At 46.7% G+C, this 12978-nt stretch overlaps 1 protein-coding gene across 1 annotated transcript in view; it reads left to right on the top strand.

The window, feature by feature from the left end:
- Positions 1-12978, top strand: part of FAM222A (family with sequence similarity 222 member A) — a 53142-nt gene that overhangs the window by 23537 nt on the left and 16627 nt on the right. The window contains exon 2 of the mRNA XM_032310471.1: positions 5672-5799. Within this exon, the coding sequence (XP_032166362.1) occupies positions 5718-5799 (82 nt within the window). The 5' untranslated portion in view covers positions 5672-5717. The remainder of the gene's footprint in view (positions 1-5671; positions 5800-12978) is intronic.

Here is a 12978-nt window from a genome sequence, read left to right as displayed (position 1 = left end):
CAGTGCTTTATGTGAACTGCTGTATTTTTCCAGCTCCCTAACTCATCCCAACTCAAGCTTCTAAATTCCTCAAGCACAGGCTGCACCCATAACTCCCTCTGTGTGTCAACAGAGGCCCTAGCCTGCTGCCTTGCACATGGATTGTTTGAAAACCAAATCGTGAAACATCCCCTCATGTCCAAGCTGGAAGTGCCTCTCAGAAAATCCTCTGGGCTGTTCCCCATCAAGATTCAGTGAGGGAAACAGAGTCAGGGAGGGACTGAGACTTTCCCTAGGTCACTGAGCCAGTCAGAGCCCTGGTGTGGGCAGGTGCCACCCAGAGGCATCCAGGGCTGGCTCTCCCCAGTGAAATCATACTCCTACTGGACCTTGGGAAGGGCCTGGCATGACCTTCTGCTGCAAGCCACAGCCAGTCTTTGGCCTTGGGTAGAGCTAGCGAGGCCAGAGTCGGCAGCTCCAAGAGTGTGGAAGGACAGGCTCTGGAGGTGTAGCCCTGGCTTTCATGAGGTCACAGCCTCACCCTGCTGTGGAGCCCAAGCACATCTTCATACTCTGTGGCACTCTAGGGCCAGCACGGCCTGGCAAGGGGCAGACTGTGGACCTGCAGGATGCATGAGGGAGCATTCTGCCCACCTGCCACTTTTGGGAAATAGCAGCTGGAGGGAGAAGCTGGGAAAGTCCTTTTCTTTTCTTTTCTTTTAAGACTTTATTTGTTTTTTGAGAGACAGCGAGTCCAGGAGTAGGGGGAGGGGAAGAAGGAGAAGCAGACTCCCCACTGAGCAGGGAGCTGACAGGAGGCTCAATCCCAGGACCCTGGGACTCCAGGATCAGGACCTGAGCCCAAGGCAGACACTTAACTGACTGTGCCACCCACACGCCCAGGAAAGTTCATTTTCAGTAGATTGGATTTGGGAGAGGACAGTCAGTTCTTACTGGATGTTCTCTTTGGCAGGACATGCTTTTTTTTTTCTTTAAAGATTTTATTTATTAGTTGACCACACAAACAGGAGGAGTGGCAGGCAGAGGAAGAGGGAGAAGCAGGCCCCAGGGATTGGCAAGACGTTCTTACCGATTTTTGTACAGGGCTCATGGCACAGGGATGGCTCTCAAAGGATGCTCAGGGAGTGTTTGCTGCCTGAGTGAATGAGTGAGCGAGTGAATGGGTGGGTAAATGACAGCCACCTCAGAATGGTTCTCCCAGAAGCAGGGTCTGCGATTTATTCCTCTTGGTATTGTTCTGCCCAACACAGACCTCACACTCTGTGCTCTGTGAATGTTTATGGGATGAGTAAGCGGCCTCCTGGGAGCCCCTCCTTCTCCTTCCCCTCATCACCTCCCTCCCTGTGATCCTAGCCCCTGCTGGAGCAAAATCAAAGTAGATTTGGGCACTGGGAAGAAGCAGGCCTTAGCCTCCGCTCCTTCCTGTCCAGCTGCCGAGGAGCTGGGGCCTGTGGGCACCGCCCCCATCACGATGGAGCCAAATGTCGGGGCTGCATGTGTGTGAGGCTTAGGGTGCGGTCTCTGTTTGGGGTGACACCTAAAAGCTGTGTGACCTCGGGCAGATTACTTCCCTTCTCTGTGACCATTTCCTAATCTGTGAAATGGGGCTAACAACAGAACCCACAGAGGCTGCTAGGAAGTGGCAGTGAGGGGTAATGGACAGGAGGCATGTGGGAGGTGGCCCAGAGGGAACGTTTGGTAAATGGGCAGGGCTCTTATTAGTGCTAATGTGTATGGTTATTGGTGAGCTCCCCCTCCTGCTGGCTGGGGGCTTCCTGAGGTCCTCTGCAGCCAGACAGGCAGGGAGAGATGGCAAAAGGCAGGGAGGGCCAAAGGCCCCAATTCCCTGTTCTTTTTTTTTAAAGATTTTATTTATTTATTTGATAGACAGAGATTACAAGTAGGCAGAGAGGAGGGCAGAGAGAGAGAGGAGGAAGCAGGCTCCCTGGCTGAGCAGAGAGCCCGATGCGGGGCTTGATCCCAGGACCCTGGGATCACAACCTGAGCCGAAGGCAGAGGCTTTAACCCACTGAGCCACCCAGGTGCCCCTTCCCTGTTCTTTTAATAAAAATAAAGACAGCCTTTGGACACCCTCTGTGTATTGTTCTGCCGAGGCAAGTCACACAGACTCCATTCCTCCTCGGACTGGGAAAGTTCCTTCCTTTCTTTCCCCTCCCCTGTCACATTTCCTTTATCTAAATCCTCAGCCATGAAAGGGCATATCCCTGCGGCTGGGGGCGTTATCTGGTGGAGGGGACCTTTTCCTAGAGGTGCCTCTGAGATAAGACGTCTTATCAGCCCCCACGTCAGGAATGATGCCAAAGCATTCTAATCATTGAGGCTTGCGACATTTTCTCCCTCCCTACCCCCCAGCCCCCCCTTTTTTTTTATTAAAGTCACAAAAGACCTTGGGCTTATAAACAGCCTGATTTGCAGATAGGGTTTCAAAATGAGCAGTGTTCCCAGGACAGTCCCTGGCGGGGGATGGGGGGGTGGAGGGGGGTGGCGGCGCGGGGGTGAGGGCACTGGTCATGAGGCAGGGTGGGGCCTCAGAGGAGCTGGTTTTCTGCAGATGGGATGATGCCAAGCAGGGAGGGGTGCAGGGTGGGTTCGAGGGAAGAACAGGAGTGTTTTAGGCGCCCGCCTCATTCCTGTCCCCAGCTTGCTGGGTGGCCTTGTGCAGGATGGTTGGCTTCTCTGGGCCTTGGTCACTTCATCTGACAATAACTGATTCATTGATTCAGCCAGTCATTCAACACCTATTTATTAAATGATTACTCTTTGCCAGGCACCAGGAGAAAGAGACAAATAAGACATGGTCCTTGCCCCTGAGAAACTCACAGTCCAGTGGAGAGAGACAGACATGAAAATTGGCAATTACAACTTGGTGTGATTAGGACTGTGGAGGGGGGGATGCCCAGGGGAGGGACAGCTGAACCAGAGTCTGAGTTAAAATGGACTGGGGTCGTGGTGCTCTGGGCAGAGGACCAGCACAGGCAAAGGTTTGGAGGTGTGGGGCAGCCAGTTGGAGGGAGGGCTAAGAGAGCTGGCCAGGGCGGGTGGTGTGGGGGGATAGGCAAAGAATGTTGGGCCTGACTCTGTCCTGTTGTAGCTGGTTGGGGTGCTGTGGGAACTGGTGGTAACCTGCTCATCACCATGCTGGGCTGGTTCCTGTCCCCTCCCACGGTGACCCCCGACCTGCCCCAGCAGCAAGGCACAGGGTTCCTGGGAAAAGGAGCAGTGAACTGGGATTAGAGGCACAGAGAGAAAAACTCCTTGCCTTCCAGTAGAGATGGTCTCTCGGGCTGCGGGGCCTCCAGAAGCAAGGCTGAGGTGATCCAGGCTGTTTGTACTGAGCTGAGTGGATGCTGTCCCTTCCAGGGGATCCTCTATCGCCCCCTGAGCTGGTGATCTCTCGGCTTCCTGAACTGCTTAGGCATCCATCATCAGAGCATTCTGAAAACCAGAGCCCCACAGAGAGGGCAACTGATGGGGTCCAGAGAGGCCCCAGATTAGGCAGCCTGCCCCTTATCCCCAACAACTACAGCCCCAAGCCTGCCCTGTTCAGCTGCAAAGTGTGTGTGACCTATGGGGTTGCAGGGGCGGACCTGGACAGGGGCTGGGCTTCTTGGGCCCCTGGCACACAGTGAAAGGATCTGCAGGGGGAGGGGGGCCTGCTGGGCATGGTGAGGTGGGTAATGACCTGGGAGGGATAAGGGAGCCTCTACTTACAAGAGGAGGGTAGTAGCTCCCCTGGGGTCCCATGGCTGGCCCTGGCAGGGGTCTGTAGGTCCCAGGTTTCTAGCCCAGCCGGGGTGGGGTGTGCTGCCCATTGGTAAGGGAGCAGGCTCATCTAGCCACTGCCTGCTGGGTAGCCCTGGGCGGGGTTCTGCCTCTCAGGCTTGGGTTTCCCCATCTGTGGATGGAGAGGACTTTCACATTCAGGAGGATGGCAGTGGGCGCCCACCTTGGGAGAGGAATGGAATGCACATGAACGGCGTCCTGCGGGCACATCCCTGGCTGTCCTAGTGGGGCAGTGTGAGTGTGTGGCTCTGTCCTAGAGGGCCCGGGTCCCCTGTCCCCCAGGAGCGGTGCCTCCTTCCCGCTGTCAAGGGCTTTCATCCCTGCAATAAACCCCACTTCATTTCCTTTTTAAACTGTATAATTTCTGCCTGATTGTAATGGCATATTTTAAAATTACCAGAAATCAAAGCCGGGAAGTGGATACTGCAGCTCTGCCTGCCTTAAGGCTGGCGACTGGGGGGTAGGGAGGGGGATGCAAACCACCTCCCCTCCCCCACCCACCCCCTACATTTTTTCTTTTTCTTTCTTTCTTTCTTTCTTTTTTTTTTTTTTTTTTTGAGACAGTAATAGGAGAAAATTGGTTTTGAAACTGAATAAAAGTCCCTTTCAGAGTAAATCATTTCTTTCAGGGTACCTTTGCTGAAAGTAAAATAGAGCATAATGAAAGGTGGTTACGTGATTGTCTTTCATTTACCGAGAGGCCAGGACAGACAGGAGGCTGCAACCGTCTCGGGGAAATTCAAGATTGGAATAATTGCTCCGTAACAAGGAGCTTGTTGTGAAATTAGTATCTTAAGAAAGTAGTGAAAAAAGGCTTTTCCTCATGAATACTTCATTATTAGAAGAAAGCAGCAGAATTTAAGGGCTCCAGACACCTGTTTAGTATTAAATAACTCCCTTTCTTCCCCCTTAAACACCGCCCCCCCACCCCTGTCTTTCTTCCTTTTTTTAAGAACTGGCAGGAGGATTCAGCTGGCCCAGCTTGGCTGCTCAGGACACCAGTGGGGGTGGGGTGAGGTCAGGAGGTGGGGGGGGCAGGGTCAGCTCAGTGAATGTCAGGGGTGTCGGGCCGCTGGCTCCTAACTGGGACAAGAAGAAAGGAGGGGTTTTGCAGAGAAACCCACCCCTCCCTCTCCATGGCCTCCAGGGCAGGCCCCACCTGGCCTGTGTTCACCCTGCCCGTCAGGGCCTCTGCGTTCTGGGAACCCTGGTGGCCCCAGAGGACCTGCGCTCAGGCTCAGCACCCGTCAGGGTTGGAGACCATACGTTCTCCCGGGAATGCTGTCCTGGACGTTTCCCCTGGGGGTGCTGTGAGAATGCCCCAGGACTCTTCGTACACTGGAACACCCAGGTGCCCACCGGTAATTCCCGGGCAACACCCCACCCTGGGCCCCCGTGTCATTTCCAGAGGTGACCATGTGGGGTCTTTGCTTTCCATGAGCTCAAAACTGAAAAGCAGGGACAGACCCACTCCCAGGTGCGGACAAGAGGGCCACAGGCCACCCCTGGCTGGAAGGGCAACCTGCTGAGGAAACAGGGAGGGGATGAGGATCTGGCGGCATCAGGGAAGCCCCTTGGAGGAGGTGACCCACTGGTCTGTTCTACACGACCCCCCACACGGCATGCCCCCTGCAACATGATGGAAATCCACCACCCAAGATGTGGGTTCTTTTCCTTTCTTTCCTTTGATGCCTCCAGGCCTCAGCGTCCTCCTCTGTCAGATAAGGGAAAAGGGGCATCTGCTTTGAAAGTCTCAGATGTTCTGCTGGGTAGTGGGGAGGCTGCTGGAAGCAACTGCCGGCGGGGGGACATGGGAGGCGGGCACGGAGCAGCCCGAGTGACAAGCATCTCATCTCCCTCCTCACAGGGACCCTGCTGCACAGTGTGCCCCACCACGGGCCCCCAGCTCAGCCATGCTGGCCTGTCTCCAGAGGACCCAGAACCCACCGGGCCAGCACCTGGCCTGCCCGAGCAAGAGCCTGGATCTGCGCAAGTGTGAGTGCACAGCCTCCCCAGCCTCTGTCTCTGTCCCCTTCTTCTGCCCTGAGTCCATGGTCGGAGGTGGGGGGAGAGTGCTCTTTCCCGGATGCACCCAGCTCTTCCCACCTCAGGGCTCTGTGGGGCAGATCCCAGCAGGAATCGTCCACCCACCACCACCCTGTCCAGAGCTCTCCGTGTTCTAGGCCTTGGCCTGTGCTGCACCCCCTCCCCAACAATGGCACCCACCTTTTGGCTGGGTGGGTGACTCCTGCACGGTGTGACCACCTCCCCAGGAGCCCCCTGCCTGGGACCCCACAATGCCCTGTGTCTGTCTCACTCACCATGATTTTCTGGTGCTGTTGGGAGAGAGGAGGACGATGCAGAAGCACATAGTCCTGAGTGGGATCCCAGTGCAGGGCCTGATTTGCTTTGTGATCTTGGGCACATCTTTCCCCGCTCTGGGTCTTGGTTTTCAGTGTGTCAAATTACGGAGCTGGACAAGGTGATCTCCAAGGGGCTGTCTTCCTTGACCCTCTAGGACAGGAAGACCAAACTCTGTGATCCAATTTTTTTTAGCCCTCATAGGGTCTTTTTTTTTTTTTTTAATTTGAAGTCCTTGGGAACATTTGAAAACAGGAAAATTTGCGTAATAACCTGGATTTCTGATGTCTCTTGGGAAAAAAAAAAATCAGAGGATCTGGTAACATAGGCCCGGGTTCCTGAACTATAGCTCTCAGTTAGAAATGAACAATTATTGTCTCTTCAAAGGGGACAGCTCTGGGGACAGCTAGGTGGTCAGTTAAGCGTCCGACTCTTGAATTCAGCTCAGGTCATGATCTCAGGGTTGTGAGACTGAGCCCCATGTCCAGCTCCACACTGGGCGTGTTGGAGTCTGCTTAAGATTCATTCCCCACCCCCCACCCTCCCTGCTCATGCACATGTGCTGTCACTCTCTTTTTAAATATAGGGGGACAGCTGTCTCCCTGTTGGTTCTGTCCTGTAGCCCAGGATTGATTGCCATTCATCATTGTGCTTATGCTGTGCCTCTTTTTCCTTTCTTAATAGGTGTTTATCTTTTTTTTTTTTTTTAGATTTTACTTATTTGAGTATTTTTACTTATTTTAGTATTTTACTTAAGTATTTTTTTATTTGAGTATTTTAATTTTTTTAAGTGTTTTTTTTTTAGATTTTACTTATTTGAGAGAGAGAGAGAGTACAAACAGGTGGAGGGGAAAGGGAGAAACAGACTCACTGCTGAGCAGGGAGCCTGACCCAGGGCTCAATCCCAGGACCCTGGGATCGTGACCTGAGCCAAAGACAGCCACTTAACGACTGAGCCACCCCCGTGGGGCACCGCCTGCCTTTGTAATTTTGATAGATGTAGTCTGACTGACATCTGACAAGATGACTCTGGGTGAGATAGCCTGTTTGCCCACCCCCTCAACATCACAGCATGGTATCACACTTCTAGGCTTGGTCACCTCATCAGTGAAAGTAGGATCACAGTGCAGTTTTAAATTAAGTTTAACATGAGTGAGGATGAGTATCTTTTCATGTTGGAGCCATTTGTTTTATCTTTGAACTTATTCATCTCCTTAGTCCATTTTTTCAATTGGGTAGTTTTTGTCTTCATTGAATTACAGGAGCTCTTTGTATATGATGGAATTAGACCTCTGTCTGTCTTCTGAATTACATATGGTTTCCCAACTCACCATTTGTCTTTGATTCTGCCATTTGTCTTTGTGAAGTGAAATCAGTATTTCCTTTTAGGGCCTGTGGATTTTGGGTCATGGATTTTAGAATGTCTCCTTCCTCATGCTGAGATTTTTTTTTTTTTTTTTTGGTTCCCCAGGGTTTCTTCTAGTTTTTTTTTTTAAATACAGAGCATAGGGACGCCTGGGTGGCTCAGTGGGTTAAGCCGCTGCCTTCGGCTCAGGTCATGATTCCAGGGTCCTGGGATCGAGTCCCACATCGGGCTCTCTGCTCAGCAGGGGGCCTGCTTCCCTTCCTCTCTCTCTGCCTGCCTCTCTGCCTACTTGTGATTTCTCTCTGTCAAATAAATAAATAAAATCTTAAAAAATAAAATAAAATAAAATAAAATAAAATACAGAGCATAGGGGTGCTGGGTGGCTCAGTTGTTGGATGTCTGCCTTTAGCTCAGGTCATGACCCTGGGGCCTGGGATCAAGCTCTGCACCAGGCTCCCTGCTTGATAGGAAGCCTGCTTCTCCCTTGCCCACTCCCCCTGCTTCTGTTCCCTCTCTTGCTGTGTCTCTCTCTGTCAAATAAATAAAATTTTAAAAAATCAAAATAAATAAATACATGGTATAAAATGTAAGGTATAGATCCAAGCATACTCAAGTCATTAGGGCAATGACTAATTGTTACAGAGAATTTTAACAAATTTACTGAAATAGAATTCACATGCCATAAAACCTACCCATGTGATTTATACAATCAATGGGTTTTTTGCAACCATCACCCCAGTCAATTTTGGAAAATTCTTATCACCTGAGGAAGAAACTCTTATCCACCAGCAGTCACTCCCCGACCCCTCATTCCCCTTCTTCTTTCCTAAGAAGGGAACCCTATAGCATGTGGTCTTTTGCAACTGACTTCTTTTACTTAGTGGCATGTTTTCAAGGTTCATTTGCATTGTAGCATGTACACAACACCTTTTACTATGTGGTGGTGCTTGTTGTTCCTTGTTGGTTCCCTACCCTAAATTTCTAGAAGTGGAAATTGGCTATTTATTTTTCTGACTGAGCTATAGAATCAACTCATCTGGGTAAGAACAAAAGTCCTATTTTATTTTTATTTTTTCTGGGATCACGTGGAAATTTATAATTCAGGAAGAATTTTTTTTTTTATGTCGATGCCTTCCAGGGCCATGAGAAACCCTTGGTTTGTTCCAACTTTTTTGGGTCCCTAGAAATGTTTTAATATTTGCTTCACCTAGATCCGTGCACATTTTAAAAGTTTTAATTCTGGATAGTTACCCCTTTTTTGGCTAGTCTTTGCTTCCTGAAATGGAGGTTATTTACATAAAGGCTATTAACTCCTGCCCCTTTACTGAATTCTTTTATTGTTTGTAATGGTTTTTCCATTTGATTTCTTAGATTTTCCAGTAACTCTGTTTTATCGTGTGCATGTACTTCGGAGGTTTTATATCTTAATTTCTTTGTCTTAATAGTGTTGGCTGTGATTCTTGCAACAGTGAAAAATAATGGTGCTGATAATGGACATGCTTGCTTCATTCCTGACTTTAATGAGCAGCTTTTAGGATGTCCCTATCATGCAAAATATGCTGATTTCAGGGACACATGTTTTATCAGGTTAAATAAGTGTCCTTGTATTCCTGTTTTATTAAGAATTTTAAAAAAATTAAGAATGGAAGCTGCATCTTACCAAATCCCTTTTCAGTGTCTGTGAAGACTATTGTAGGTTATTTCCCTTTAATCTTTTAATAGGAATAATAACAGCAGTCCCTTAACATCAAACTATCCTTGCATTCCTGGTCAAATCCCACTCGGTCATGGTGAATATTTCAGTATATTGCTGGATTGGCTTGGCTGCCTAGGGGTTTTGCTAGAAAATTTCATCTGTGAAGTTAGTCTTCAGTTTTTTGGAACACATTTTTGTTAGGTTTCGCAATCACTGTTAGGCTTGCCTTGTAAAGAAAATGGAGGTTTCCCTCCTTTCTCTATGCAGTTGTGACAGTTTAAGTAGAAGTAGATTATTTGTTCTTTAAAGATTAGTTGATCCTCCATGAAACAGGCTGGGCAAGTGCCTTTCTTTGGGGTGGGAGAGTAGCTCTTTGATTCTTCTGTAATGATTGGTCTTCTGTAATAATTGATCAGTTATCATTGTTCTGCTTCTTGAATGAGTTTGGTAAATTATGTCTGTCTAGAAAAGTATTCATTTTATCCAGTTGTTAAATTTACTTTCATGACGTTGAACAAATTAATTTACTGTTCTTTTAAATGATGATTTCACCCTTTTTCTTGAGTATTTTGTGCTTTCCTCCCCCACCCCATCCCCATTTTTCTTGATTAGGTTAGCTAAGAGGTCACCAACCTCCCCTCCCCAAAGATCTATCTTTAGGATTTATTTATTAGTAATTACCCTTTTCTGGCTTCTAATTCACTAATTTATGTTTTTATTAAGGGCTTCTTTTGTACTTTTCTTCTTAAAAAATGAGCTAGAAGCTTAATTCTTGCTACTGATAAATAAGAAAAAAGGAATTAAGGCTATGAATTCTCTGAGCACTGCTTTAGTTGTACCCTACAGGTAGAAGGTTTGTTTGTTTGTTTAAGATTTATTTATTTATTTATTTGACAGAGAGAGAGAGAGAGAAATCATAAGTAGGCAGAGAGGCAGACAGAGATGGGGAAGCAAGCTTCATGCTGGGCAGAAAGTTTGATGTGGGACTCTGTCCCAGGACCCTGAGATCATGACCTGAACCAAAGGCAGAGGCTTAACCCACTGAGCCACCCAAGTGCCCTAATAGAAGGCATTTTTATCATTATTTTTTAAATCTCTTATAATTTGGTTTTAATTTCTTCTTTGATCTAAGGCTCATTTGAATTCCACCTGTCCATTCTGGTAGTAGGTGTTTTGTAATTAATTATTTCCAGTTATAATGCATTATGATCAGAGAATGTTGTCCATGATTTCCACTTTTTTGGATTTAAATTTTTCTTTGTGATGTAATCAGTTTTTGTGAGTTTTACGACTTTTCAAATGGGGCTTGAAAAGAAGTGTGGCTATTTTGGGGATTCAGAGCTTGGTGTATATCAATTATGTCTCCCCCATTAATTATGTTGGTTATGTCTTCTGTATCCTTGCTTACCTGTCATGGATGGAGAAATGAATTAGAAATGAATAAATGAATTACTCATGTGTTCCTAGTCTGTTTCTTCTTGCAGCACCTACAGGTGTAGCATTCTGCATGGTGATGCAATATCCTTTAAGACATACAGATAGTAATCTTGTAACTCTTTGTAGTGAACTGCATCTTTCTTTGCCATATTTAATACAATGGTAACTTCTGCTTTTTTAATTCACATTTTCCTTGAAACTTTACCAGTCCTTTCCTTTCAGCCTTTCTGAATTACTTGGTTTAGACGTGATTCATATACCGTAGAGTTGGATTAAGCTTTGTGAGACAATCTGAACGGCTTTTTAAAAATTTTTGAATGTTTTAAGCCCTTTACACTTATTGATATGACAGGTGTCTGATCTATTTTGTGCTTTATTTTAATTGCTTTGAAAAGTCTTATCTCGGGGTGCCTGGGTGGCTCCCTTGGTTAAGCACCTGCTCAACTCAGGTCATGATTTGAGATTGAGCCCTATGTCAGGCTCCCTGCTCACTGGGGAGTCTGCTTCTCTTGCTCAGTCTCTCTCTCTCAAATAAAATCTTTTTTAAAAAAGTCTTTCTCTATGTGATCTGTGCTTTTTGTGTACCTACTGATCATACAGAAGGTTGTTCTTGTTCTAGTGCTGTAACTTCAAGTAATACCCTGATATCTATTTCTTCGGAACAGTATCTATTACTGTTCCTAAAATGAACAAAATTATGAAATCGATATATTTCCTTTTTTTCTCAACATTTTCTTAGAGCTCACTTCTTCATATTAAGCCTCCATTACCTGACATCAGTTTCTTTTTTAAGATTGACTTATTCATTTTAGAGAGCAAGCACAAGCAGGAGGGGCAGAGGGAGCAGAAAAGAGAATCTCAAGTAGATTTCTACACAGAGCCCAACACAGGGCTCAACACACAGCACGATCTCATGATCCTGAGTTCACGACCTGAGCCAAAACCAAGAGTTGGACACTTAACCAAGCCTATACCACCCAGGTGGCCTTACCTGACAATCAGTTTGAAATACTGTTTGGGGCATTTGGCTGGCTCAGTCTTTAGAGCATATGATTCTTGATCTCAGTGTTGTGTGTTCGAGCCCCACATTGGGTGTAGAAATTACTGAAAAAAAAAATCTTAAAAATATATATCTTTTGATCCTAACTGTTAAATATGAGGATATCTATGTGCTTCTGCCATTCCTCTCTTTCCCCTTCCCAACCTTCTGTTATTAGTGATACCATTACACTGTTCCCAGGATTTGTAATGTTGGTCACAGTCCCACAGTTAATTTCAGTCTGTCTCCTAGAGAAATAGGATCACTGCTCACCACCAGTTCTTGTGCCTTAGTTTCCCATCACCCAAAGCTAGTCCGTGGGTATATGGCTTGCCTCAAGTGAACAGCACTCCAGGAGTTCCTGCAAGTTCAGAAAGGTATATCTTGTCAACCTTCTGCTTGAATGAGTGAAAAATTCTCCTTGGGTCACTTGTTTCCTTGAGGATCTTTGCAGACCATACCGTGTTCTCCCTCTACTGTCAGATGTTGTCATGGAGAAGTTGAAGCCTGATTTTTCCTTCTTGCATTTCACTTAGATCTTTCCATGTCTTTCATGTTATTACTTTCAGTAGCATGTGCCTTGGGGTTGACCGTTGAGAGTGTTTTTTTCCCAGAACACAGTACCATGCCTTTTTGACAGGGATCTCCCAGGCTTGTATTATTTTGGTTTCCTTCTTTGGAGACTCTAGTTAAGCAAAGATTGTCTGTCTTTTGCCTATCTTCCTGATGTACCCTTTTTACTTTGCTCACTTTTTTTTTTAACTTTTTGTTTTCCTTATACATTCCATGTTCCCCTTTTGCTTTTACAAGTTTTTCCCTCTACTCTTGTATATCTGCCTTGTGTTTTTGTTTTATAGAAACAATTGTTTACAAAGTTTTTTTTCCCCTCACAGTGAAATATTGGGCTATAATCTTTGTCTCATTTGTGGCTACATTTTCTGATGGGAAGTGGGATTTATTTATTTATTTATTTATTTATTTTGCCAGCTGTGACACAGGCTTTGCCTGTCTCATTTTCCTTTTGATTAAGTACCATCCTGGTTCAATTTTATTACTTGCCTCTGGAGTTTTTCTCAGCCCAGCTATTTCCCTCCAGTGGCCTCAGAGATAAACCGGTTCCTACAAGTACGGCTTATTAGTGGGATTTCTTATTTAGCCCTACCTTCTTTGCTTTTCAGAACCACATGGGCCTAGGGAAGGTTGATAACCAGCTGCTGCATTCCTAGTTTCTCTGCAAAAAAGAGGGTTTAGATTTTGTTTAGACTCATACAGGAT

This window comes from Mustela erminea, chromosome 13, assembly GCF_009829155.1.
Source record: "Mustela erminea isolate mMusErm1 chromosome 13, mMusErm1.Pri, whole genome shotgun sequence".
NCBI classification, from domain to species: domain Eukaryota; kingdom Metazoa; phylum Chordata; class Mammalia; order Carnivora; family Mustelidae; genus Mustela; species Mustela erminea.
The sequence above is the reverse complement of the archived record's forward strand: the minus strand, read 5'-3'. Positions and strand labels throughout refer to the sequence as shown.